Genomic DNA, 26162 nt, shown 5'->3' with positions numbered 1-26162 from the left:
CTGGTTGAGGACGGATGAGGTAGACTGTACAAGATTAGCATCTTTCTTTGTCCAGGGTTAACAAGCTCTGTCATGTGTTAATCTGCGTGCCCCCCATGGGGCCAAGTTTCACCCAGCCTGAGAGAGGCAGACAGGGCTGCAGTGTTTGTGAGCATCAAATCTGATGTGAGGGAATGACCTGAAGCATCAACCTACAAGCAATTTAAAGTTAAAGTCATTTTATTATTTTTGATTTTTTTTATTTAATGTTAGTAAAATTCAAGCATGTATTGTATTTTGCTGTTGTTGCTCCTCTGTACATCTTAAGGTAAAGCTCCAGAGAGTTTGTAGGATTAGTTGGAGTCTTTCAGATCACATGTTTTGGTGATCCAGGCGACCGTCACACAATCTGCTGCTCTCCACCTCACGTGCCTGCAGCTAAAGAAAAGAAGACAAATGAAGAGGTGCTCCTTTTTCTTAGCAGAGTCTTTGTTTGGCTTTCCTTTGTGTCTCTGAGCGCCTGCAGTCCACTGAACCGCTAGAAACCACTTGAGCATTAGTTAGGCAGCAGTGGAGCCAGGTGCCCCCCAAGTTCTATGAGAGGTACGTCTGGATCACCAGTTTTAAAGTTTAATCTGTTATAAGTTGTGATTGAAAGCTGCAGCTCAGTCTGGATGAACTCGGCTGTTTGTCTGTGGTTTTTCTGTAACATTCTGTAACAGCAGCAGAGATCTTGATGATGGCCTGAGGGCTGGATGCTGATAGACACCATCGAGTTTGATTCATCTTTTTCTGATTCTGTGTATTCTGGAGAGATCTGAAGACATCACACCGGGCACGTTGCAGATGAATGTTGTTAATGACTCACTCCAAGTATGAACATTTCTTTTTTTGTCCCTATGTTTGTTTAATTTTCCTGTTTTGTGAAAGGCCACTGTTTGATGATGTCATCAGAATGTGACCACAGAGCTGAAAAAGTGGGTTCAACACAAACCACCCATCTGCTATCGACTGAACCACATCTCGTATACTTCCATGTGTTTTCGCTCCCTGTTCGCTCAGCAATCCCATGATGCCATGGGAATGCCCCAAAGAGCAGCTGTTTGTTTTCAGGCTTGAACCACTTTCCTCAGCTCAGGGGTGTTTGAGAAGTCATTAGCATCAAGTGGATGGAGACGGTGCGTCACAAATTTCAGTCGGATTCAGCTGGTTTGTAACGTTTCTCCCCGAGTCCTGTTCCTGCATCATTCGTCTGTTCTGACGGCTCATTTGGATGCATTCAAGCCGAGGTTTGTTGTGGTCCAGAGACACGAACGAATTTTTGTTCTGAGAGATTCTTGAAGGCGAGCTCACGTAACAAACGGAACGGTTTATTTTCCAGGGTAAACAGTTGTTGTGCACATCTCTCCTCTATATACAGCTGTGTTTCTCAATGTTTTTCTGGTCAGTCCAATTTGTGGCTTGAAGCAAATGAAAAAAAAACAGTACTTGTGAACAGAAATGTGAGTAACAGCATCCACTTACTGTTGGCCTGAATTTAAATCTTTTCAAAATGAAAGCATATTTAAAAATGTAGTCCCCAGCATCAGAACAACCCGATTGATTTTACTGTCAGTTATTTCTATTTATTTATTTTAACATCCCATATTTTAGGCTGAGAAACATGTGATCACAAAGATATCCATTTCAAAGACTCCTTTAATAGTCCATGCATGAAGTGGAGAAGTCACTGAAACAACTGTTGTATTACGGAGTGGGCTGAATGAAAAATCTATGGCTCTTTGCCAGCAAGTGGCATCTCCAATGGGACTTTGTCTGCAGAAAAGAGGAGCCATGCATGGACCAATTGTGCTGCGTTCTAATAAAGGAGATAGTCACAATTAGAAAGGGGGGGGGCTGCTAAGTAGACTCATGGCTCATGTGGTTTAATCTGCTGATGATGCCGAGTGATGCTGCAAGAAACACGACCGTAAATTATTGAAGCCGCTCTGCAGCGTCAGGTTTCTTGAAGGTGTCACTTGGAGAAACACAACACGCTGTGGCGTTGCAGGTGATTAAAAATAAACTAAGGTTTGCTGTGCACCAACATCTTGTGTCTAAAATCCAAGGATATAATGTGGTATAACTTGATGTAGTTTTCCCCAAAACAGTCTCAAGAATTCACCTCAGTTGTCAGCAGCAGTAAGGAGTAGTTTACTAGTATTAGTTAACAGTAAAGATAATTGTGCTTGCTACTTGTAAAGGTCAGAGGTCTGCCGTGAGCACAGCTGACCCGGCGCTGTCCGGTCCGCTCAAACCAGGAGGCTGAAAACGATGAAGATGATAGTCAACTAATATATTAGTTAAATGCCAAATTAGCCTAAAAAATAAGAAAAACCTAAGTTAGCATGCAGCTGAAATATTAACTACATTCCACAACAGCCTAAAAAAACCTAAATAAATATCCTTCATTTGCCAAAACAGCTAGCATGTAGTTGAAATATTAGCTAAACTCCAAATTAGCCTAAAAACAAAAAAGCCTTAAATTAGCCCAAACAGCTAGCATGTTGCTGAAATATTAGCTAAACTGCAAAATAACCTAAAAACTGAAAAAAATCCTAAATCAGCCCTAGTTTCATCCTCCACACAGACTCACTTTCTTTACACATCTTTTTCTGGTGCCTCCACACCCCACCCCCACCTCCATCAGCACCGCTTCCTTTCCCCACAATCCCTCCCTTATTTAGAGCAGGCCCCGGGGATGGAAGGAGGCTCGCAGAAAGCATGTGCACTTGTCTGTGTGCACACAGTTGCGTATTGTAGGGGAAAGCGGGGTTTTTGTCCAGCATCGTTTTGTATGTTCTCCTGGACCACCTTAGGATGAGAATAAAGTCAGAAGATGCTTCTATTTACCTAATAGTTATATTTTTATATATTTAGGTTCTCAAAAAAGTCACAAATGAGATTTATTTAAAATTGTCAGAAGAAACAATAAATATTAAGATTCTTGACATGAAAGGAAACTTACAGTTTCCAAAGTACTTTTTTTATGTGACTCAACATTCGTGAACCCAAAAAAAGTAGAAAAACTTGACATAAAATAGATATCTGTGAAGTGGACTGTAGTAGTCTGACAGCACTCATTCATGCTAGTCTGCATATCAGGTGGAGCTAAAGGAAAACTGGTCTGTTCTCCTACGCACCCCCCACCCGCCCCCCAGCACATACAGTGGTAGATTGTTCTCCGAGCAGAAATGAGGTCAGAGTATTGGATTGTTGTTTAAATATGTTGATGAGCTGATTATTCAGGAGCTACGACACAGAATAGAGCTCATATCCCACAGAAGAACTGGCTGCTTTCCACGCGCTGACGGCGTCGGCTTAAACGCTGCGGCGGCCGCTCCTCACCAGTGCGGGCATAAACATGTTATGTTTACGTCCTCGTGTGGGTATTAGGTCAGGGTGACTCCTTTAAGGATGATCCACCTGCAGTGCTCCACATAGTGAACAGGAAATGTAGAGGAGCCTGTAAAGGACATTAGTGTGTGTCTTTGGGGAATGAATGTGAAACAGTTTTATCAGCTTAAACTGTATTTATCAGTTGTTTAATGTCAGGCTGTTGTGTAGAGTATCTGGTCTTTGCGTTTCCGGAGGATATTTTTAATGTTTGTGTGGGTGTCCTTGACTCTCTGGCACTGATTAGATCATCATTGGGGCTTTCAGAGAATTTGAAGTGGGAAGCTGTTAGTGCATGACTGGGACACATTGTTAACTCCACTAGTCCAATATTTGACGTGGATCTTTGTATCCCCTCCAGCCTTTTGCATGAAGAGTTTAGCTTCATCATATTAGAACATCATCTGAAAAGTCCAACAAGAGCATCATCTGTCTGAAATAAGCCGGTGATGGGTCAATCAGTGCCCTTTCTTCTCTTCTGGGTCATCTCTGCATCATCTTCCAGGATTTCCCAAATCCGAGACGGGATCATCTCTGTGCTTCCAGAACATTCCACTGCAACACTTTAATGTAATGTGGGTTCTCTTAATGAATATCTAGTTAATTCATATTAAATCGATAGATTACGGGCTAAAGTCAACACAAAAGTATTATGTAATGGAACAAAGTAATGTAATCCTATTACAGACCTCTTAATGTAAACCACCCTCAGCAGCTATAGTTAAAGGGCCAGTGAACCAGAACACATTTAATCCTGGTTGATTCTGGTCAAGCTGCTTAGAAACAACAAGGGTTGTGCCTCATAGCTCAACTTTTAGACCTATGTCACCGTATGCATGTGAGAGAGAGACATCAACACATCCAGGAAAAATAAGGTGGAATCCACTAACCATTCACACAGCTTTAGTTTTGAAGGAGCTGCCTTATTGGGGAAAATTAGTTAAATGTAAGCTCTCAGCTGGTGATTATTTTAGCTATAATAATGAATATATTTTAGGTTTGTCATGATTATTTTATCAGCATCTTTGCTCAACTTTTTGTTGCTCTCAAGGATGCTTTTTCAAAGAAATACCAGTCTTATTGTCTGCTTAAGGTTTTAAATAAAGTTTAAATGAAGTTCAAAGTTTTGTTTGCTGCCATCAATAGCATCAGTTTAAGCCATCGACTGGAGAACTGGAATAAGTGTGACGTTCATATCTGGCTCCAAGCAAATGAAGCCAATTCAGTCGCCATTTTTTGTGAAATGGACACCGCCATGTTGGAAACAGAAATTGTCAATAAACTGGTTGGTCCGAGTCGGTCTAAGTCAACGTTTCCGTGGCAACAACTCTCGCCAATTAGGAGTGGGCTTAATGGAAGTCCACACCACTAATTATTGAAAGCAGGCTACACAAATTTTGTTAATCAAATTTTTTTAACTATTGACGCAAGATCACATGCTTTTATTGAAGCACCTGATTGGTCAGTTTATAACTAAAACAACTTGCACAACAGAAAAAAAAAATCTTTAAAAGAGAGTTTTCGAGGAAGGTTTGAAGTATTTCTTCTTTTTCTGTGGTACTGTTTTATGTCTTCGCTGAAGAGTTGTGAAAGTATCCCTTAATAAATTTACTCCAAAGTTGCACTAATAAGATTTGTTCCAAGAAATCTGTAAACGAGCATGCTTTTAACTGAAAGCTATTAAAAAAACTGTTAACATTCCTGCTTTTAGTTGGAGCACAACTTTAGGAATCATTAGTTTTATTCAGAGCATTTAAATATCCATTTAAAATGGACAGTTTGTAGTGTTTCAGTAAAGCCTATTTTATTGTAATATGCTCACTGATGCTGTCTGATTACCAAAGGTCAAACTCAGGCTCACCAGTTGAACATGAAACTTTGCAGTATTAGACTTCATGATCACAGAGAAAAACGGTTGTTTTAAAGTGAGAAATGTATTTATTAACTAACAGAACTTGGACTTTCAAACTCCCTTTCTGTCTTTGCCCTTATTTTTAGTGACTTCAGTGTAATTTCAGTGCAAGATTGCAGTCTATATACGAAGTTTCACAAAGAACAAACAAAGAGAACCAGACTGCTTTGGTTGTCGCTGGTTCCTGCTCTCCACAGTCTGATTATCCTGATGACACTCGAGAGAGAGAAGTGCAATCTCACAGCTGTCTGAAGAAATAAAAGAGCTCCTCTGGCCGCGGATACGCAGTCAGGATTTATGACTCGCTCTAAGACATCGGCAGCACCGGTTTCCATGGAAAAGAGCTGAGAGACGAGTCCTCCATTTGCTGTGGAGGGATCCAAAACCAAACAGTCTTTAGAGAGGCGGGAGTTGTGCGCAGAAGCACTTCAGTGGTTAAATGAGGTCACAGTGTTGTGAGCTATAATACCCCTGAATCAAACACTACAATGTAAGATTATAGGAGGTAAGAAAGAGGTGGAGTTTTGTTTAAAAACTCAAGAGAGCCTTTGCAAAAATTGATAAGCTTTTGGTTTTGTTTTGGTAGTTTGTCTGTTATTAGATCTTTGATTCAAGACATTTTAGATATAACGGCTACAATTTTGTAATTCTAGAGCTAAAATCAAATGTTTGAGCAACTTTTCCAGCTGGACTTTTTTAAGATCCTTGTCATTCATCAGTTCTTTCATCCGTCTACACCGTTTTTGGTTTTTTGTAACCTTCGTGCTCACGTCACCCTCAGCTCCCCTTTCATCACTTTACCCTGCCTTTCTCATAAAAACAGTCATTACTTAGAATAATGAAGGAATAAGTTGGTGTTTTGCGGTTTCTCGGGCACTCTTAAACTCCGCTGTGACTAACGGGTGCAGGTCCACTGGTAGGGATGTGTCTGGGGGTCTGGGGAACCAGCCTGTTGCTGGAGCTGCTTGTATCTGCTCTGTTAAAGATCCACGGATCCCTTTCTCTGGTTCGGTCCTTTCCCCCCTCCGGCCCTGCTCAGCTGCTCCAGCCATCTGTGCAACGGCAAACAGAGAACAGAGGGATGGAAGGAGAGCGAGAGGAGGGAGGGAGGAAGGAAATCAAGGAGGGGGGAGAAAAGTCGGATCAGCTGAGAAAGAAAGAGGGCTTTTGGGACACGTAATGTTGAAGATGAGTAAAAGGAGTGGGGGGGCTAAAAGAGCCAGAAATATCAGAAGTGTATGCAGGAATTGTTTCCGAGAAGAGCACAGCATAAAGATGACAGTCTTCTCCAAATAGAGAGCGACTGCTGTGTGCGTAAGTTTGGTTCCGTGGAAACAGGGATGACTGGTGATGTCTGGATTTTAAAGCCGGACCCGTCAGCGAGCAGCAGCCAACAGTGAGCTCATTTTTTGTTTTTCTCCTCCGGCTCGCTCTCACTCCCTCCTAACTTTCTGTTCCCATGCTCCTCAGGCCAAGCGTCTTCCTTTGGGCTGGCCTCCACGCTGCCTGATTGTTTGTCCCACCATTTAACCTCTTGCACTGCCGCCTCCCCTCTCTGTTTGTAAACTTTCACAGGCCGGTTTCCTGCGTACCCCCACCTCCCTGATATACTCAGAAAAATTGAAGACTGTTTGCAGTATTTGCTCAGCTTCATCCCATCTGTGGTCCTCAGATTGCCTCCCACATTGCTGTGACAGTCTCACTGTGGGTCTGTATGACAAACATTGTGGTCCAGTTGATAATTGTTGGCTTTATAACCCATTTAACTTAGCAGTTGGAGGTACGCTTTGTTCATTTGTGCGTGTTCAAATACTTTAGCTCTCCGCTGGATGCTCGTTTTCCACACTAATGCCTCCCATCCTTCAGTGTCTGAGGAAAAACACGTCCCGCTGCAGCTACTGCGGCCAAGTGTGTCACTGAGCTTTTCAGTGTCACAGAAAGGCCTCATTTGCAGCAGTGGTCTTGTTGACACTGAAATTAGAGTAGAATCTCTTGTTCCTGCGGGCGGTGGTCTCTGATGCATCAGAGCAGCTGAACGTGAATATTGATTCAGATGATCCTCAGATTTACCTCTGCTCATGGAGCTGTGATCGTTCTGCTCAGCTGTCTCACAGCTGGTCCAGACTCTCAGTCTTGAGCTTCGTCCAAATTCCCTCACTATTTAGTCCAATATGCAGGGCATTTGCCAAATTTTGGGGGACGTCCGATCCCTCAATTTTACCATCCAGCCCACTGGAAATTTCCCAGAAGTCTCTGCAAAAAACCAGCAGTCATCAATGCTTACTTAATTGGTGAATATGGACCTCAATGTCATTCCATTTAAATTATTTGTCATTTGAAAAAAATACATATCTAAGTGTACTTTTATAAATCATCCAAGTTGTCATCATCTGAACACAGTATTTTCATAAATATTCTTAAAATGTTCATATTTGTTAGTTTTTTGCTTCTGCAAATGGCTGACGTCACTGAAAAAAGTGAGCATGTGTCTAAACTGCATTCAAATCCAGGGTACTGGATAGTCCCACACTTTATAGTCTTTGGGGGTTAGGGAGGGAATTCAGTCATAGCTTTAGATAGAACCACATATTTCCAAAGGCGGTTAAATGTAAATAAAATCACTGAAAAGTAAAATATCCACTTATATAAAAAATCTTAAAGATGCACTCCAATGAAAAAGTGATTTAGGTGTTTTTAATGTGTTCTTTTGCCGATTTTATGATGATGGAGGACATACTGTATATGAAGAAAAATAAATATTTTTTTATTTTTATTGTTTAATCAGGAGCAGAGGAAAATATGCAGTTGGAAAAGCGGTTACACTTTATAATAAGATTCCTTAACAAGCTTTATTAACGCAATAAAAACATTATTAGCTTCAAAATTGCTCGCCATTTCTGTTGCACCGCCTATGTTTGGTTAGAAGTGTGAGGGGCTGTAAGCTAGTGGAAGAGAGAGTAAACAGAGAGCTCTCAGCAACAGGGAGGGGCAGGGGGGTGGGTTTCTCTGCACTTACAATCCCGGCCACAACTCAGAGGTGAAGTTCTAATGAACTCCTGCAGCTCTGCAGAAACTATGTTCTAGAAAATAACCGATTGTTAAAATTTTAGCTTAAAACAGCATCCTCACAATGTAAAGACTGCTGGGAACATTTATTATGGATCAAAATATGTCTGGAGGGGATCATTAATGTTTAATGTTACATCATTTTTACTTTGACCACAGCATGTTGGAACAAGGGAGTAACAAAATATTTTTTTCCATATTCAGTGGCCTAAAGCAGGAGTCTTCAACCTTCGGCTCCAGATCCACATGTATCTCTTTTATCTCTCCATTAAAGAATGCTGATGAAGAAAGAGGCGAAAATGAACCAAAAAAAAATAAAATAAAATAAAATAGCATTTTTTTACAGTAAGGATATCTTAATTAGCATTTATTTAATTTAGATTAGTTGAATTTATAATTTGATGGCTGAGGTGCACATAAATGATAAATGTAGGTTTTTACATCTCTGTTGACCTGAAGACGTCTTGTTTGATCAACTCTACTTCCAGAATGAACAGATTTTATACGCAAAGCAAAGTTTTGGTAAAAAGTTTGATGTTTATGAGTTAAAAGCACATATTATTTTGTGCTGCACAACATTGGTTGTAAAAAAATAAAATCACATTTTGAGAGATGCTAGGTTCTTTTTATATTTTTGCTTTTGTTAATGCCAAAAAATAGATATAATTCATATGTATTATTAAAAAAACAGAAGGTCATGAATGGAAATCCAAATTTCTTAAAGGATAAAGTAAGACTATTCGGCTCCTTCTGGGTTTTGATCAGTAGAAAATGAGCCCAAATGTCTCGTTTACCGTTAACGGTTGCTGACCTCTGGCCTTAACAAAAAGCAGAAAAGAAACTGGATTGCCATTTTCATATATTTAAAAAAAATACAACACTGATAAAACTATGCCTTAGTTTTTTTTTCAAATTTAAAGCTTGTTTAAATAATGTTTAACTCTAGGTTTGCTTTTTTTGGCATTTACCCCTTTGGCCCAATGATCACATATTTATTTGAATATGATGTTGAAGTTACACGAAAAGGGAATTTTAATGTAATTCTGATTCCTTAGGCCAACATTCCTCAGCTTTGCATGTCTGATCCTGCTGTTGACTTATCCTTATCCATGTATTCTCTTTCTCCCCAGAGTAATCCTCACTGTCTCCAGAGAGCCTGTAGTGCTGTGGCCATCCTCGAAGACTTAAGTCAACCAACTGTGTCCTGCAGAGACGGACCTCCACTATTTGCGGGGAGATGAAGCCGGATGGAGTTGCCACGGCTGCACTGGAGCCGATGGAAACATTGGAATCCAATCCTGTCAATGAAGAAGCGCCACCAACAGAACAGGAACCCAACCAGGCAACAGCTCCAGTGGAGCAAGAGACGCCCCAACCGCCCGCAGCACAGACCAAGGGTCATCTGGACCCACAACCAAACCAGGCCAAGGAGGGTTCTGCTGCTAAGACCAGCAGCAAGAACTCAGCAGAGCCCAAAGCCAAGGCTACCAGCAAGGGTACGGCCAAGACGAAACCCGGGAGCACCAGCTCACCCAAGCCCCTGTCAGGCCAACGGACAAGCACACCGCAGAACCGCATCGCAAATGGCGTGACTAAGCCTCAGATGAACGGCGCCGCTAAGAAGACTGCACCTGCTGTGGAGAAAAAGAGCACCCCAACCTCAGCTTCCTCCAAAAAACCAGCTGGAGCAGGCGCCGCAGTCCCCAAAACACCTGCTAAAGTCGGGGAGAAGAAAGCTGCGGGATTGTCTGTGTCCAGCAACAGCACAAAGACCGCAAGCGGAGCAGCAGCAGTGAAAAAACCATCGCCCACTACTGCTAATGGAGTCAAATCCAACACCAGCGCAGCTGCTGCTAAAAAGCCCCCAGGTGAGCAATCCCTCCACGCTGTCTATGAGCTTTTTCAAGGCAGTATGGATAATCCAGACTGTCTGCTGTCAGAGAGATCCGTCTTTCTGTTCCTTCAACTCAAATTGTTATAATGGAAAGCCAGGCAGACCCTCACACATTTCATTGAACTTTTATATTTGAGTGACTCTACAATGCATCATACTGATTTACTGTGAAATACACATTTCTCCAGCGTTTCATTTCATTTTTGTTCTTTTCTTCAGCACCGAAGCCTGCTAATTCCACTCCCTCCAAGCCGAGCGCCGTGGCTTCAACCAAACCTGATAAACCCCTCGTTTCCAAGACAACCAGGTATGTGGTGACATTTATGTTTGCTATGAGCAAGCACACACCAGAGCCTTCTGTCTGCTTGGAGATAACAGACAGCTGTCTGTTGTTGGGAGAAAAAAAATTCAAAAGCATCATTTGGTTCTGTTGAACTGCTTCAAAGGTTAAATGAAAATGTTCCAACCAGCTCAAAAACTTTGGTAAGGAAAAGGTGATGATAAGATGCTGGATGGCTGAATGAACCATCGGAAAAAGAAGGGGCTTCAAAAGGCTCAACTCGGGCGCAGGTTCAAAGCGGTTAAACATGGAACACCCTGGAAGGATGAGGGACAATGATTACCCTCATCGAGGCTGGAAGAATCCAGGCATAAGTAGGCCAGAAGCAAGCCTTAGAGGAACGCCTGGCAGAGTCTGGTCAGAGCCAGCACTCAGCTTTATTAATAAAACAAGTTTGAGCTTTACAGAAGAAGGGTCACAAAGAACAAGCAGTTGCTGTAAGTGGTTTCCTCGTTGTTTTTTGTTTGTTTGTTGTTTTTGAGCAGCAGCATGTGTTCTGTGTGGGCGTGTCCTCAGATAAACATCATGCAGTGTTCCTCACCTGAGTCACACTGTCTGCGTGATGTTTGATCCTGAGGTGGCTTGGCACCAGACCAGGAGGCTCGGCTGAAGGAGGTCTTTGTTTGGGGCAGTGTTGATCGCGATCAGGCTGCCTTTAGGAGGCTTCCAGTTTGGAGCAATGCTGCTTTTCTTCCTCGAGGTTAACTCACAGGGTTGGCATGTCTTTGTGAGGACATTTGAGGTAAAAACATTGAATCATTGGGATGAAATCATTTGCTAAACAAAGAGCTACTCAGACAATGCAGTGCAATACTTAGCCTGTAAGAAGTTGAATAGTTCTTGGAAAAGTTGAGGCAAGCTTTTAATTGAGCTCATATCCTTTAGAGACCGACTCTGATAAACAGTATTTTTGGTGGTTTTAATGTGTTTTAGTGGCATTTTTCTGATGATAGGAGACCTATATCAAGAAAATTAAGCTTAAAATTGCATTTCTAAGTATTTCTTTATTCAAATCTTGAATTAGGAACAGACGTAACAACTCAGAGGTGAATTTCTAATGAACTCCTGTTGTTCTGCAGAAACTATGTCTTAGAAAACAAAATCTTTTTGACTTTATAACAGTTTAAAAGAACATTGGAGTGGGTCTTTGAATAATGCTGTTTGGCTCCCCCCATTTAAAGATCTTATACCATTCAATATCAACTTTTTGATCTTTTAAGTGTATTATACTGTTCATTTTTCACTACAAACGACCCCAAAATGGTATTTCGATCCGCTCACACATTTCTGAATAATCCTCCAAAAATCTGTGCTCTGAGCACCAGCCCCTCCTAACCCATAAAAATGAGCAGGTTCTCACAAGCTGATGTCACAAAGTGAGAACCGCCCCTTCCAGGAAGAGTCTGCTCTGCCAGAACAGTCCCCAGTCTAACACACACACACACAATATCTCTATCAAGCTAGCGGTGATCAGCCGCTAGCCTCGGCCATCACTACAACTATCACTGAAGGCAGATGCACACTATGCACTTCCATCTTTGCAAAAGTTAAAATCCTTTTTTCGTGGGCAAAACGCAGACACGCTGCCGAGACCATTTCTATTTACCTCAAGATTGATGCGAGATGGTACAACAGATCTAGCATCCATAACCTGTAAACATGAGCATGGACGCTTTGAAGTTTAGTATATGTCTTTCAGTAGAGCATTATTAAACTCTCACTGCATCTGATTGAAGAATAGTAACTGGAAATCAGATTTTAAATGTTTTCTTGGAGTCACTGTAGGGAGAGCTGTCCCTCTGTGTGTGATCGCCCGGTCAGGTGTTTCCGTCCCCTCCCCCTCCACTCTCAGAGCAGCTGGATGATGGAGATTACACTCAGATTACAGCCTTATGAAATGGTTGATGTGCAAACATCTCATTAAAAAGAATTATACAAGGTCGTGTTGGAGTGTGGCTCACCGTGAGCTGTCCCGCTGAAGTGACTGACGAGGTTCACTTCAAACCGCATAGGGGTTCTGCTGCAGTGAAGATGACAGCTGTGGGTATGCAACATCCACAGATGACATGGACAGTCCTAAAGTTTTTTTTTTTTTTTTTAAGACCTCACAGAAGAATTCTCCAGATCGATCAAAGCTGCTTTCAAATGCTTTAGTAAATATTCTGAGAACTTATGTTGGTGTCACCCTGATACTCCATGTTGTTTATATGAGATAAACTTTGTGAGGAAAACTGTTTAGGAAAAGACAATTTAAAGATTTAGAGGTGTGTGACGGGAGAAATAATTCACTCCTGCTAGCCAGATGAAGCTGAATCCTGTCGGCTCGACCTTATTTAGAAGAGGAGTAAAAAATTCCATTCTATAAAGAGCTGGACTTCCTCTATTCCTGAAATGCTGCTGATGGCACCACACTGACCTTTGTCACCGGCGCCGTTGTTGCCCTCGCCACGCGTGAAGCTTGCCCTCAGTTGACATCCTGGCATGCCGCTTTTTTTATGTCTGTTTCCAGATGCATGATGTTTTTTTTAACTATCACAATAGGTTACAGAACAAAACCACTGCTGGTTTTGACTTCATGGACGCCATGCTTCTTAGAAAACCAAACAAAATGTCATGTTTTTGTTGCATCAGTTAGAGCCTCTTCTGATTGACTGATGAAATGTCTGCAGATGAATTTAAATTGTAGTAGCACATATTGATGCAACAATTCTATTTCCCAGAATTCAGTTTGTACCTCGATATTTATAATCACGGTTTTGTTTTGGTTTATTTTTTATTTGTGCGTTACATAATTCACAAGTTTTTTTTTATTTTTCGTTTGTAAACGAGTTACAATGGATAAAAACATTTCCTTTGGCCTCTGATGTGATGTATTAAAACAATATTAAATTTAGTACAACAGACGTGTTTAGCACTTTCAAGGTAAACATACTGCATGCAGTAGAGATAATGGTGCAGATTTAATTTGGTTTTAAACTGGCGTCCCTAAAAACATAGAAATGTTACTCCTAATTAATTATGCAGAATAATAATGCATCTCAGTTTTTTTTACACATGGTCTATCCAAACAGCAGCTAAATTATTCCATGAACAGGTATTTTCCACCATCAGAAGATCAAATATGGCTGAAATCAGCAGAGACTCACCACTTTATCCACTTTGTGCTAAACTACGAGCATGTGTGATCCCACAAAAGGATTCTCCAAAGCAGTTCCTCATGAAAGATGATCAGTTCCTCTGACAGCTCTACATACCCTTCAAGGCACACTTTGTGTAATGTGAATGCACGCGTTGTTGCATCTACAGAGGGCTTTGACTTCTGCTTCAATTGGATTTGGCCCCCTTTCTCCCACTCAGCGGTTCATTTCTATCGGTTATCAGCCAGCTGTCTGTTTACTCAGCTGTCCTCTGAAGGCTCTTTTGATTTCACTCTGTTCAGAGCAGGTTCCAGCTCCCAAGCAAATAAAAGCGCAGAGTAAATGCAGATGCACTGAACTGCATCAACTTAATTTAAAGTGACGAATGGTTCTCCTGTTCTGCCAGAGGTTCATACTAAACCAGATTGAGGCTTGGAGTTGCTGCTCTGCTAAGACATGAAGCAAAGCTAGTGGATTTGCTTCCTGGACTTTGGATTAAAAACACCCGAAAAATATTTTAAAAATAGAATCAGTTTTTGGTATGATGAAACATATATGTAGATCTGCACCACAAACTACACGTCTGATCCTTGTTTAAATTGTCCAGCGCTGGTAGATGTTGAGGCGGGGCTGTTTAGCTCAGCTCCAAAAGCCACGCCCCTTCAGAGGAGATTTAAAAACGGAGGCTTCAGATCAACATGAAAAATGGCTTTTTAAGACATTTAGGTTGTGGGATTTTGGTTAAATGCTTTGTAATCATAACTAAAACAATACTGGGAAAGTTTTTTTTTAAATAACAGTAAGAAAAATAAAAATTTTCAAACTCACTGTTTCTGTTCTTAAGTATTATGGGAGTTTATCTAAAACACTGTAAAGTTAAACTTGACCTCTTCATTGTCCACTAGTTTTAGTGAGCACATCTTAACCTGCTTTCATACTTTTTCAGCAAGAATAACATCAGTTGATTTTATGGTACCTGCTTAAGAGAGGTTCTAACCAAATCAAGCTTACAGACTGACCTCTCAGAGTCATGAAACCTATGTTGTACCATCACCAGCTTGATTGGATTCTGTTGCAACACCATGAAAATGTGCATTTTGTTTTGGTCTTCTTGGCAAATCAGTCAAGAAGTGTAGTCGCAAAGCCGTTCACAGCCATCAAACACTACAGCACAAATATTTCAATATTTAATATTGTTTCTTTGTAGACTTTTTACATTTTAAATTGGACTGATTGTGAATTGCTTTTGCTCGCTACCATTTACTTACTCCTGACTTTGTATTTTCTGTGTAGCCTTCCAAACTCCTGACTGTTTTAGGAGTGTTGTACCTCAAATCCCCTGCGTTCAGTGGTTCTCTTGACCTTCACAGAAAGCCTCAGAGCCAGCAGCAGGGAGGCAGTCACCTTCCTGTCTGCTGCTGTCGGAGGACAGGAGGCAGTTTCACACCATCACTACACGATGACCTCTAACTGTAACAGACAGGTATCTCTGGTTGTTTGGGTCATGGGCAGAAACTCGTGAGTCTGATGAGGGCCACAAACTGAGAGTCATTAATCTGTTTAGCAGAGAACCCTTCTAGAATTGCGACCAGATTTAAAAAGATTAAAATTGAATCGATCTTTAGTTAGAAAGTCTTGATTAAATTAGTTTCCCTGAAAGGTAATTTCTTGTATATTTTTAAGGCAAAAATTGTTTAGAGTTGCATGGTGGTGTAGTGGTCAGCACTCTTGAGAAGGCACTGGTTCAAATCCCAGCTGGGACATTTCATGTGAAGTTTACGTGTTCTCTAACAGTCCAGAAACCCGGTAGGTAGGTTAATTAGTGACACTAAATTGTTCCTAGGTGTGAATATGTGTAAATGTGTGTTCCTGCCACAGACTGGTGACCTGTCCAGAGCGTGAAACATTGAAAATAACCTATTATTGAATCTAAAAACCTGAATTCAAATCGATACAGTATTTTGTCAGTCACACACAGCTCTGTTAGCTATGGTTGTATCTGCTCCAGATACACGTGTGCTCAAATCCAGATGGCCAGACATGATGCTGCAGACCTGCAGAGAGGGTAGAGAAAGACTCAGGTGAGGCAGGAGCGTGAGGACGTCTGCATGGTGCAGAAGCTGCTTTTTCCTCATAAATCAAACGACAGGCTGAGGCTTTTTGGTCCTTAATGTGGTTCCTCAGCCGCCCATGTTCCCACATTAGTCACGCTCTTTAACTTAACGATGGTCCCTCAGGGGGCAGTGCATTTTTATTGGAGTGGATTGAATGCAGCACTCATGGTATATTAGAGTTGATGTAATGGCCCAAAGCTGGCGAGGTCCTCCACAGCTCAGAGTGAGGGTGACGGATGGTGCGGGCCGTAAATCTGGGCGTGCTCAGTGACGGACGCTTGCTTGGACGGCACCAGACTCCAGGACAGAGCAATTCACTAAATGGATTTGGTAATGAGCTGAGATGTACTATATTTGGAGGTGTTTCAACCCTCACTGCAGAGAGCTGCAACATAAGCATGATGAAGCAAATAAAATGTTAGAAATGAAGTCAGAGGCTGTGTCATCATGTGTGTTGCAGAACAGGTGATTCCCAGGTGAGCTTTAATGCTTCATCAAAATAACAGTAAAGACGAGAATCAGTTTGAGCGAAAAGAGCTGTGATCAGGCTCATTTCACTGAATGATGGGCCCGCCTCCACTCCTGTGCTAATTAATGAATACAGCATCATTGTTCATATTCTGCTCATCTTTGGAGCACATTCTCCTCTCTGCCATAATTGGCTGCTGCTGCAGGGAAGATGTCTGCCGTCATGCCTGCTTTTCTCTTACTTACTCATTTGGCCTTTTTCACTGGTCTCATTATGTAAATTACTGCCTGCGTCTTGCTGTATTGCAACAAAGGGGAACCAGCAGGCAGCCGTGTACAATCGAGTGATTGACGACGTGCTTTTGGGCGATTAAAATGGATCCGTTGTCAGTGATGCTGGAGAGATTAACGGCGGCGTTCCGCCTGTGTTCGCCTGTGGCAACTTCATGTCCAAGTCATCTGATGTTTCTGCTCCAGCGCTTTTCTGGGTGTTGTGTTTAAAATTAACTTTAACCCCAATTTATAATCTTCATCTGAGCCTGTGGAGAAATATGTCATGAATACGGCTTTTCTTTTCAAGCGCAAGAAATTCCTTGAGCTCAATGACGGACAGATCAGTGAATGAAGAGGAGTCAGTTGAAGGTTTTTCATTTTAACCATTTGATCTCTGAGATGAGATGTCCCTGTGTGTGTCATTTATCACTGTTATGGAAATATGCAATATTTATATGTATTACACACATTTCTTTTGTAGGTCACTTTCAATCTTTGGCTACATTTTCTGTAAAAGTGAGAAATAATTAGTGAAATAATGAGGTGAAATCCACTTTGCTTCATCCTCGGCTCCCTTGTGCCTTTCTTAGTCAGTGACCTGGTTCACTCTCAGCTCCCTCAAACTCCTGCCTCCTTGGATTATCCATATTCCTCTCATGAGGCAGATCACTGTGAATGCTTTTCTCTTTCAATATCCCGTCACTCCTCTCCATTTCTGATGTCTATATTTGTCTTTTTCTGGTTTCTCCTCGTCTCTCCTGGTCTTTGCAGTGTAAAACAGATCGGGATCAGCGTGTCCACAGGTCGTTGGAGTCGTGGTTTCACACTCAGACGTGTTCCTACACCCGTGTTGACGTTGTCGAGCAGTTTCAATTTCAGTTTTGCAACCAAAGCCGATTCAGACGGATTTGGATCAATGGGGAAAACCTCAGCTGTGGCTCTGAATGAACCCACTTCTGCTGTAGACGGGATGAAGCCCTTCATCCTCTCCCTCAAACATCACGCGTGTTCCAGCTGGGGGGGGTATTCACAGAAGTTATTTCTGTTCTCCTCTCAGTATTAAAAATTGAAGTTGTTCCAGGCGGTTTCACCCCCTCCCTCTACCTTTCTAGGCTGTTCTCTTTCTGCCAGGACTGACTCAGGTCTTTATTTAGAACCAGGCATTGAGTGCAGTGTGGACCCGGGAGACGGCTCACCGCAGACTTGTCAGAACCACTAGATCTAGGTGACTTTGCTCAGATGTGACATGCGTCGCGGCTTCTAGGCCAGAACCGCTGGAGCGGCTGGCTGATGCATGATGCCCCGAGTGTTGGTCCCCCGTGGGCAGGGAGATGTGGATGGAGCTGGGGAATGTGGGGCTGTTAGGGTTAGAATGACTCTCTGGAGTCTGGCGTGACTCATCTTCTATACTGCACTGCTTCATCCGTCAGAGATGTGTCATGGGGTCGGCTGGGCCTTGGTTTGCTGATTTCTCTGTTTTATACATTTTAGCCGTTGACTGCATATGAGAACTGGACTGAGTGACCCCCCCCCCCATGTTCCAAACAGGAAGTACCTGCTGGTTTCAAGAAGCCAAAATCCCATAGACTTGAATAGAAAAAATAAACGGCTATTACTCATTCTATTTGTTAGAATTACCATTACTTACTTTTTCTTTGTAATACTATTTTTTTTTTCCGTAGTTCAAGTTATAAACTGACCAATCAGAGACCTTAATAAAAGGATGTAGTCTCACATTGGATGTTCAAAACATTTGACGGATTGTCCCATGTCTGTTTTAAAACAGAAGGGGTGTGGCCTCCCAATAAGCTCACTAGGGCTCCCACGGCTAGTCAACTAATTGACTATTAAAATAGTTGACGACTAATTTAATAGTCGATTAATGGCTATTTTATATTATATGGAGTCTGAGTGTAGCAAAGTTGAAAGTTATAATGACATTCTGCTAGCTTTTTGGACTATTTTGGCATTTATTAAGGTTTTTTAGGCTATTTTGGAGTTTAGCTAATATTTCAGCTGCAAGCTTACTATTTTGGCTAATTATGCCTTTTTTGTTTTTAAGGCCATTTTCAAGTTTAGCTGATATTTCAGTATATTTTCAGCATCTGCAGCTATTGTCACTAGCACCTTCAGCTGTCAAATTCAGCATACATCATTCACACTAGCCTTATCACAGATGATGCTAGTGTGAATATATCTAGTTTTTAGTTAGTTTAAAGCTATTGATGGTTAAGATGTGTGCTTTACATTCACTTTGCAAATGACCCGATTAGTTGACTAATCTGAAAAAATAATAAGTGATTAGTCGACTACTAAAATAATTGTTTGTGACAACAGTAAAGTTGCTCCTGATTGGCCACAGTGGTTGCATATCAATAGAAATGCTGTGTCAGACCAATCGGAACCAATGACTGCTTACTGACTATTTCTGATCTCAACATGGGGGCGTCCGTTCTGCAAAAATATTGCTACTGAATGGACTTGAATTGGTTGGAGCCGGAACTAAACCATTTCCATTGGTGACGTCACACTCATTCAGTCCAGTTCTCTTATACAATCACAGGAATCCTTATGTTTGATGGTTTTATAAGAAGATCAGATTGTGGGTTTGGAATTAAAGCTTAAAGTCTCTTATGTTTTTGTAAAAAAAAATAATAATAAAGTGATCTTCTGTTTTAGAGGAAAAAGTATAAATTTGGGTCATTTCCACACTTTTCTGCACTGTGGCTAACACATCATTCACCATCTTGGTATGATCAGTGCAGTTGGTGAATTTAAAACTCATCAATTTCCTCCAGGACGGTTCATCAGAGGATCTATAATGCAGTGCCTTGTCTAAAAACTACACTAAAGAGATACATATCTTAAAGATTTGTGATGTGGCATCACAATCTTAACCTTTTCTTTTTGTTTGAAAGGACCACGACCAGTACACCAACCCGTCCCACCACCGGCTCATCCCAGTCAGCCGCCACGCCCAGGAGCCCCATGGTTTCATCGAAGCCCGCCACCCCTAAAACTCCCAGCAGCACCGGCAAGCCTGCGACTTCCAAATCAGCGTCCAGCACCCCCTCTGGTGGCAAACCGCCAGTATCACAAGCATCCAGAAACACAACACCTATGAAGAAAGGTATTGGAATGAAATAAAGCCTTGATTTTGTGAAGCAGATCCAGTTGAGTGGATTTAATAAAAGAAGGAAGTGAATAGAAAGTAGAGAGCAGTAAGTCGACAGGATGACAGCATTTCTGAAGCAGGAACCTTTCTGACAGACCTTGAAGCTTTAGTTTCACCACTGAGAAGTATTCAACCCCAAAGAGACTTAAGCTAAAGGATTCCTGCTGGGGCTTTCAGGGAAAATCACTCGAGATTCATGTTGTATTTCTGTCATATCAGATGTTTTACCAGCAAACGTTGTAAAATCTGTGTTAAAGTTGCCCCACAGGAGCAATTGTTGCTTTTTATAAGTGATGTTCTTAATCCCTCTTAATTAGCCTAATCCACTCAGTTGCCTGAACCCACACTTTAATCGGGGCTGAAGTAATTAATAAGCCCTTCAAAAAGTTTTTTTAAGTATTTCTTAGAAACTGAGGATACATGTAGAGTCTGTGTACATTTTATTTAGTCTTCTTGTTGCACAGATCATCACAACAAAAAGTTTACATATGTTTGGTTTTGGAGTTCTGGTCAACCTAATCCTGTTATTTTACAGCGTTTAACCAGTTTTTGTGCTCTGTTTTTCTAGATGTTACCAAACCGTCCACTCCAGCAGCCAAGAAACCTGCAGATTCGCCCCTAACTCGCCCTTCATCTTCATCCAAGACCTCAAAGCCTGAAACGCCCAAGTCTTTCTCAAAGTCAGACGTCACGGCCAAAAAGTCAACCGCAAATAAGATTTCAGAATCAAAGACGCCCAACCGCACCAAAACACAAGAAAGCAAGGCCGCGCCCGCAAAGAGCAGCAGCACCAAACCAGCAGCATCCAAGACCACCAGCCCCAAGAAGACTGTGGGAAGCAGCACCCCGACTCCTGTCAAACGGGCTCCCAAACCTGCAGCTGCTGATGGACCCCCAAAAGAAGTGGCAGCAGCCGGAGCCGCTGCTGCAGCCGGAGCCGTCGCCACGGCAGCTGCTGTCGCCACGGCGGCAGCTGTCATCGCAGAACCAGAAAAAGGAGCTCAGGTGGAGGAAACACCTGAGGCCGCCCTGGAGCCGGTCCCAGAATCACAGTCACCGTGTGAAACAAAGCCAAAACTCCTGCAGGAGCCAGAACCAGAACCAGAACCTGTAAAAGAACCGACGCCTGAACCTATGAGGGAGCCAACTCCAGAACCTGTCAGGGTTCTAACGCCGGAACCTGTAAGAGTTCCAAGTCCACAATCAATGAAGGTTCCAACTCCAGAACCTATGAGAATTCCAACTCCAGAGCCGGCGAGGGAACCGACTCCAGAACCAATGAGAATACCAACTCCAGAACCAGCGAGGGAACCGACTCCAGAACCAATGAGGGTAACAACTCCAGAACCAATGAGAATACCAACTCCAGAACCAGCGAGGGAACCGACCCCAGAACCAATGAGGGTTTCAACTCCAGAACCAATGAAGGTACCAACTCCAGAACCAGCAAGGGTTCCAACTCCAGAACCAATGAGAATACCAACCCCAGAACCAATGAAGATACCAACTCCAGAACCAGCGAGGGTTCCATCTCCAGAACCAATGAGAATACCAACTCCAGAACAAGCGAGGGAACCGACTCCAGAACCAGTGAAGGTTTCAAGTCCAGAAACAATGAGAATGCCAACTCCAGAACAAGCGAGGGAACCAACTCCAGAAGCAGTGCAGAAACTCTCTTTAGAATGCTTACGAGAACCAACTCCAGAACCTACACATGAAGAAACTGAGCTTGAGCCAAGCCCATACCAAATTCAAGAACCATCTTCAGAAGTTCCAGTAGAACCGCCTCAGCCATCAGCAGCAGCTGAGCTGGGCTCCGGCGCCGCTCAGATGGACCTTTTCCAGTACCAAGAGACGCCCAGCAACTCCTTCCCTTCCCTGGGAACAACGGTCATGTCTCCTCCCTGTTCTCCACCAGGCCCCGCCTCTCCTGTCAGACAACCACAGAGTGCCTCCCCTCAGCTGCGGTCCGGCTCTTGGGCTCTGAACCAAGAAGATGATGAAGAGCAGGAAGGACAGGAGATGAAGGGTAAGGAAGAGGATGAGGAGCCAGAGAAGGAAAGCCTCTTCCTGCCCCCCCTCTCAGCTCCGGGGGCTTTTGATGCTGCTGCACAACTCCATTTCCTGGGTGCCTCTCCTCCAGGGGTTTTCATTCCTGGGGACCTGATCTCCCCCAGTGAGAAGGAGGAGGCAGTGGAAAAGGCTGATGAGGAGATCAACGAGGACGTTGAGGACGACGAGGACGATGATGATGATGAGGAGGAGGATGAGCAGAGGAGACTGGGACACCAGCTTTCATCCATGATCACCGACATGAGCTCGTCTCAGCCCTCAGACGAGTTCCAGGTCCGCTCCTCTGCGTTTGGCGGCTCGGCCGGTTGGCATGGAGACGACCTGCTGTCTGGGATGGACTCTGAGGACATGAGCAGCTGCACCAGCAGTCGACAGCCGGGGGTGTCCGACCTCAGCAGCACCCAGCACACCGCCATTCTGGAGGGGACCCAGAGCTCAGACGCCTTAGTGGACTCCAGTCTCCGAGGGTCGGAGGGAGACGGCAACCTCATGGGCTCTCCCAACGTGGAAACCCTCGCAAACGAGGAGGAAGAGGACGAGGACGAAGAGGACGAGCGGGTGGACGACATGGACATGAGCTCAGAGCGAGCTGAGGAGCAGCACGGCCTGTTCCAGGAGCAGAATGAGGAGGAGGATGAGGACGTGGAGATGCACAGTGAAGGTCTGGTGGAGAGCGCCGGGAACGTGGAGGACGAGAACTTCAACGAGGAGGAGCGTTCAGACCACCTCTCTGCCCCCCCGACCTCCAACTGGAGTCAGAACAACCCCTTCTCTGACACTTGGACCCAGCCAGCCTCGCTGCTCTGCGTCTCCTCCCCCAGCCCCGTGTCCGACCATGGCGCCGCTGAGTCCGAGACCCCCACCCAGTCTCCTGCTCAGGCGTGCCTAGACAGCACCCCCCCTCTGTCTTTTGCTCCTCAGACAGAACATGAACCAGAACCCAGTCCGCTGACGGGCCTGGCTCCAGAAGAGACCCCCGACCTCCTGGGTGCCCCGGCTGTGGGCGTGTCCCAGTCCAGCGCCCTGAGCGGAGCCGCCCTGGCAGCCCACAGCAGCAGTGAGACCAGCACCCCCGAGGAGCTCCAGGACTACGACAGCAGCTCCGGGGTGGAGTCGCGCTCCGACAAACAGCACACCCCGGTTCCCGCTTCAGTCCAGCCGGACATGGATCAGGACCTGGGCATTCACATGGAGAAGGGTGACGGAGAGGAGGAGGAGGCCGAGACGCTCCCTGCCGACGAAGTCCCGGGAACAGGACCTCCCACGGCTCCGGCATCCGACCCATCTTCTCCCTCCACTTCAGGTGACGAGGCCAGTGACACGGAGGGGGAGATGCAGATCAACGACCCGGAGGCCCCCATGAAGATGGACGACGGAGTCGAGTTTGAAAGCCCCAGCCCCACCTGCGGCCTGCCAGCACTGGAGGAGGAGGCCGGGAACACCGCAGCGGGAGAGGGCGAGGAGGACGGAGGTGGGGCCACGCCTCAGTCTGCCAACTCCGTGGCGTCTTACGGCTTCGACTGCACCACGTCCAACTCCAACGCCCACTCCATGGCCGAGAGCTGCGGGAAGAGCCCCGGCATCTTCTCCCTGGAGAACGAGGAGCAGCTTCCAGAGGAGGCCAAAGACCCCTCCCTCATCAAAGAGCTCACGCTGCCGTCAGCCGCCGCCGCCCAGTCTGAGGACCTGCTGGGCAGCGCCGTGGACCTGATGCCCATGAGCCTCACAGAAGACCACTACCCCAGTTTGGATGAGCGCCACTATTTGCTGGGTGGGAAGCTTGCAGCAGATCATGTGGAGGACCCGGAGGAGCCGGGTCAGCACACACAGAACCAGGAGGCGGAGGACCGCGGCGACTTCCAGCCTCCGTACTACTCCACCATTTGCGATAAGACTGATAGTTTCCTGGAAGGTAACGTATAAGTCCTTCCCGTTCTCCCTGGAATGCACCTTTTCCCTGCAACCCCCCCCTCGCCCCCGTTTGTTTCCTCTCCACTTGGGTTAGACTTCTTAGCAGAAAAAGAGGAGAGCAACAGTGTAGAGGAGCAGATTTTTAAAAGAAATAATGAAGCAGAAGGAAAAAAACGACAGTAGCAGTTTTCCAATGAAGCCTCTGTCTTTCTTACTGTTCCGGTCACGAGTGTTTTGCTAAAACCGTAACGGACTCTAGATACTACCGTTTTTCCACTAGGAGGCTCTTCTTAAGTAAAATCCCCCAGCCCCGCCCCCCTCCCGACGGGGTACTGACTGATCGGTCGACGGTGACCGAGCCTTTAAACTGAAAGGAAAACACTGAAAGAAATGGACTCATTTGTGTATTTATCCCACTGTTTTTACCGAACAAATGTCCAAGGATTTGTCCTTTTTTCTTTTTTATATTTGCTTTACTGTTTTTGTTTGTTTTCTGGTCCTTCCTCCCTGTGTACACACTCTGCACATTAGGCATTTTTGTAGAAAGTTGTATTCTCGCTGCGAGGATTTTAGCTTTCAAAATAAAAGCCTGGTCAGAGCCACAGCTACAGGTTCACTAAGGTTTTGGGCTGAGCCTTAGTGGACTCATCATTACTGTTAAACATTTTTATGTACACTGTTTTTTAGATTGTGAAAAATTTGACCAAATTCCTAGTGACTCTGGGATGTTTCATCCAAGTGTGACTAGTGTTTTGATCACGGATATGAGGCCTTTTTTTTATTGGGAGCAAATGAAGCTCATTGGTTTTATCTGAGTCCTCAAACCTTCTGGATAAATTCTCTAAAGCCACACACTCATTCGGGACAGCCCTAACTAGCTAGCACTTGGTGACGTTCTGTTTTCTCGTGTGCTTCAGCAGGTTCAGCGTACTTTGCATAGGTCGGTAAAAGTCACAGCATTTGTGTTTCAGGGTCTGCTTTGACGTGGCTCAGTTAGCGTGACCGTTTGTGCTCCGGTGATCCACGATGCTTTTATTTTGTAAGATCCTGCTAATCCTACACGGTTGTCACAGCTGAGCTTTCCACCTGGAAAGCTTCCACAGCAGGCTTTTTGTTTCTTTTCAACAGTATATTGCATGTTTAACTAACAAAACAAGTTTGTACTACCTGACGTTTGAGACAGTTCTGCAGTAGAAATGAATGGTTCAGTCTAGGATATCTTTCAAAGTTCCATTAAAGCATCATTGCAAGGCATTTTGTTCCTGTTTCTTCCTTTCCCAGTGGGCCCAGCATGCCTCAGCTGTTCGTGGATTTATGTTTCCCTCAGTGTCTCCTCTTCCTCAGCAAAAAAAAAAAACAGATGTGTTCAATGTAGTAAGTTATAAACCAGCACAACTGTGATATTTATTAAAACTGCTCAGTAGGTCAATATAAGTGGCAACAAAACCAACATCACTTTGAGATGAGAAAAATGTATTACCCCACTTCTTTCACAGAAACAGTCACATTTCTGAAACATTTTTAATGCTTTTACATACATAAAGAAAAAAAATTGACAAACATTTAGTTAAAAATCAGAATAGTAAACACCTAAAATTGGTGGATGAAATAAATCTTTGATCGTTTGCTGATTTTATAGATTTGCTCACCTAAAAAGAAATGATCAGTCTGTCATCTTAGTGTTAGGTTATTTGAACAGCGAGAGATATAGTCAAAGAATGTTTTTTTTTCATTTAATTGAGTATTTGATCCTCTCGTAACCATGAACAGTTCTGGTTCACACAGACCAGCTAAACCAGGGGTGTCAAACTCAATCACACAAGAGGCCAAAATCCAAAACACGTATAAGGTCACGGGCCGAACAGGATAAACATTTATTGAACACTCTAAAACTATATTTTTAAAAATTCAAAACCGTAACTTTTTAACATAAATATGAACTAGACTTACAGCATTATATCTGTGATAATGCTAACGTAAGCTAAATTTTGGCTGCTGAAGATGCTATTGCTGATAGCTGAACATGCTGAAATTGACAGCTGATATCACTTAAAGCTAATAGCTGAAAAAGTGGAAGCTGATAACCAGCTAAAATATCAGCTAAATGCCAAATTAGTCTAAAAAAACAATAAAAAAAAACAAAACCGCTAGAAAAAAAAATCCTAAATTAGCCAAAACAGCTAGCGCATAGCTTAAATATCAGCTAAACTCCAAAATAACCTAAAAATATCTCAGTAAAAATCAGAATTATGCAAATTAAAAAGGCAGGAATATTATTCCAGAATAAATAAACTTTTGTCAAACTTATACAAGTTAGAAATGAGCACAAGATAACATCATGCCATTAATAACATTAAAATAAAAAGATCTGGAGGGCCGGATAGA

The 26162-nt window shown here is 43.5% G+C and overlaps 1 protein-coding gene across 1 annotated transcript in view; it reads left to right on the top strand.

Annotated features, from left to right (window-relative positions):
• The window catches only part of wu:fb95e10 (nascent polypeptide-associated complex subunit alpha, muscle-specific form), a 30355-nt gene extending 5324 nt beyond the window's left edge, over positions 1-25031 (top strand). The window contains exons 2-5 of the mRNA XM_024271841.2: positions 9523-10260; positions 10506-10593; positions 19537-19748; positions 20362-25031. Of these exons, the coding sequence (XP_024127609.2) occupies positions 9630-10260; positions 10506-10593; positions 19537-19748; positions 20362-23789 (4359 nt within the window). The 5' untranslated portion in view covers positions 9523-9629 and the 3' untranslated portion in view covers positions 23790-25031. The remainder of the gene's footprint in view (positions 1-9522; positions 10261-10505; positions 10594-19536; positions 19749-20361) is intronic.
• Positions 25032-26162: the final 1131 nt, after the last annotated feature.

The sequence above is a fragment of the Oryzias melastigma genome, linkage group LG8, assembly GCF_002922805.2.
Source record: "Oryzias melastigma strain HK-1 linkage group LG8, ASM292280v2, whole genome shotgun sequence".
Taxonomy (NCBI): domain Eukaryota; kingdom Metazoa; phylum Chordata; class Actinopteri; order Beloniformes; family Adrianichthyidae; genus Oryzias; species Oryzias melastigma.
The sequence above is the reverse complement of the archived record's forward strand: the minus strand, read 5'-3'. Positions and strand labels throughout refer to the sequence as shown.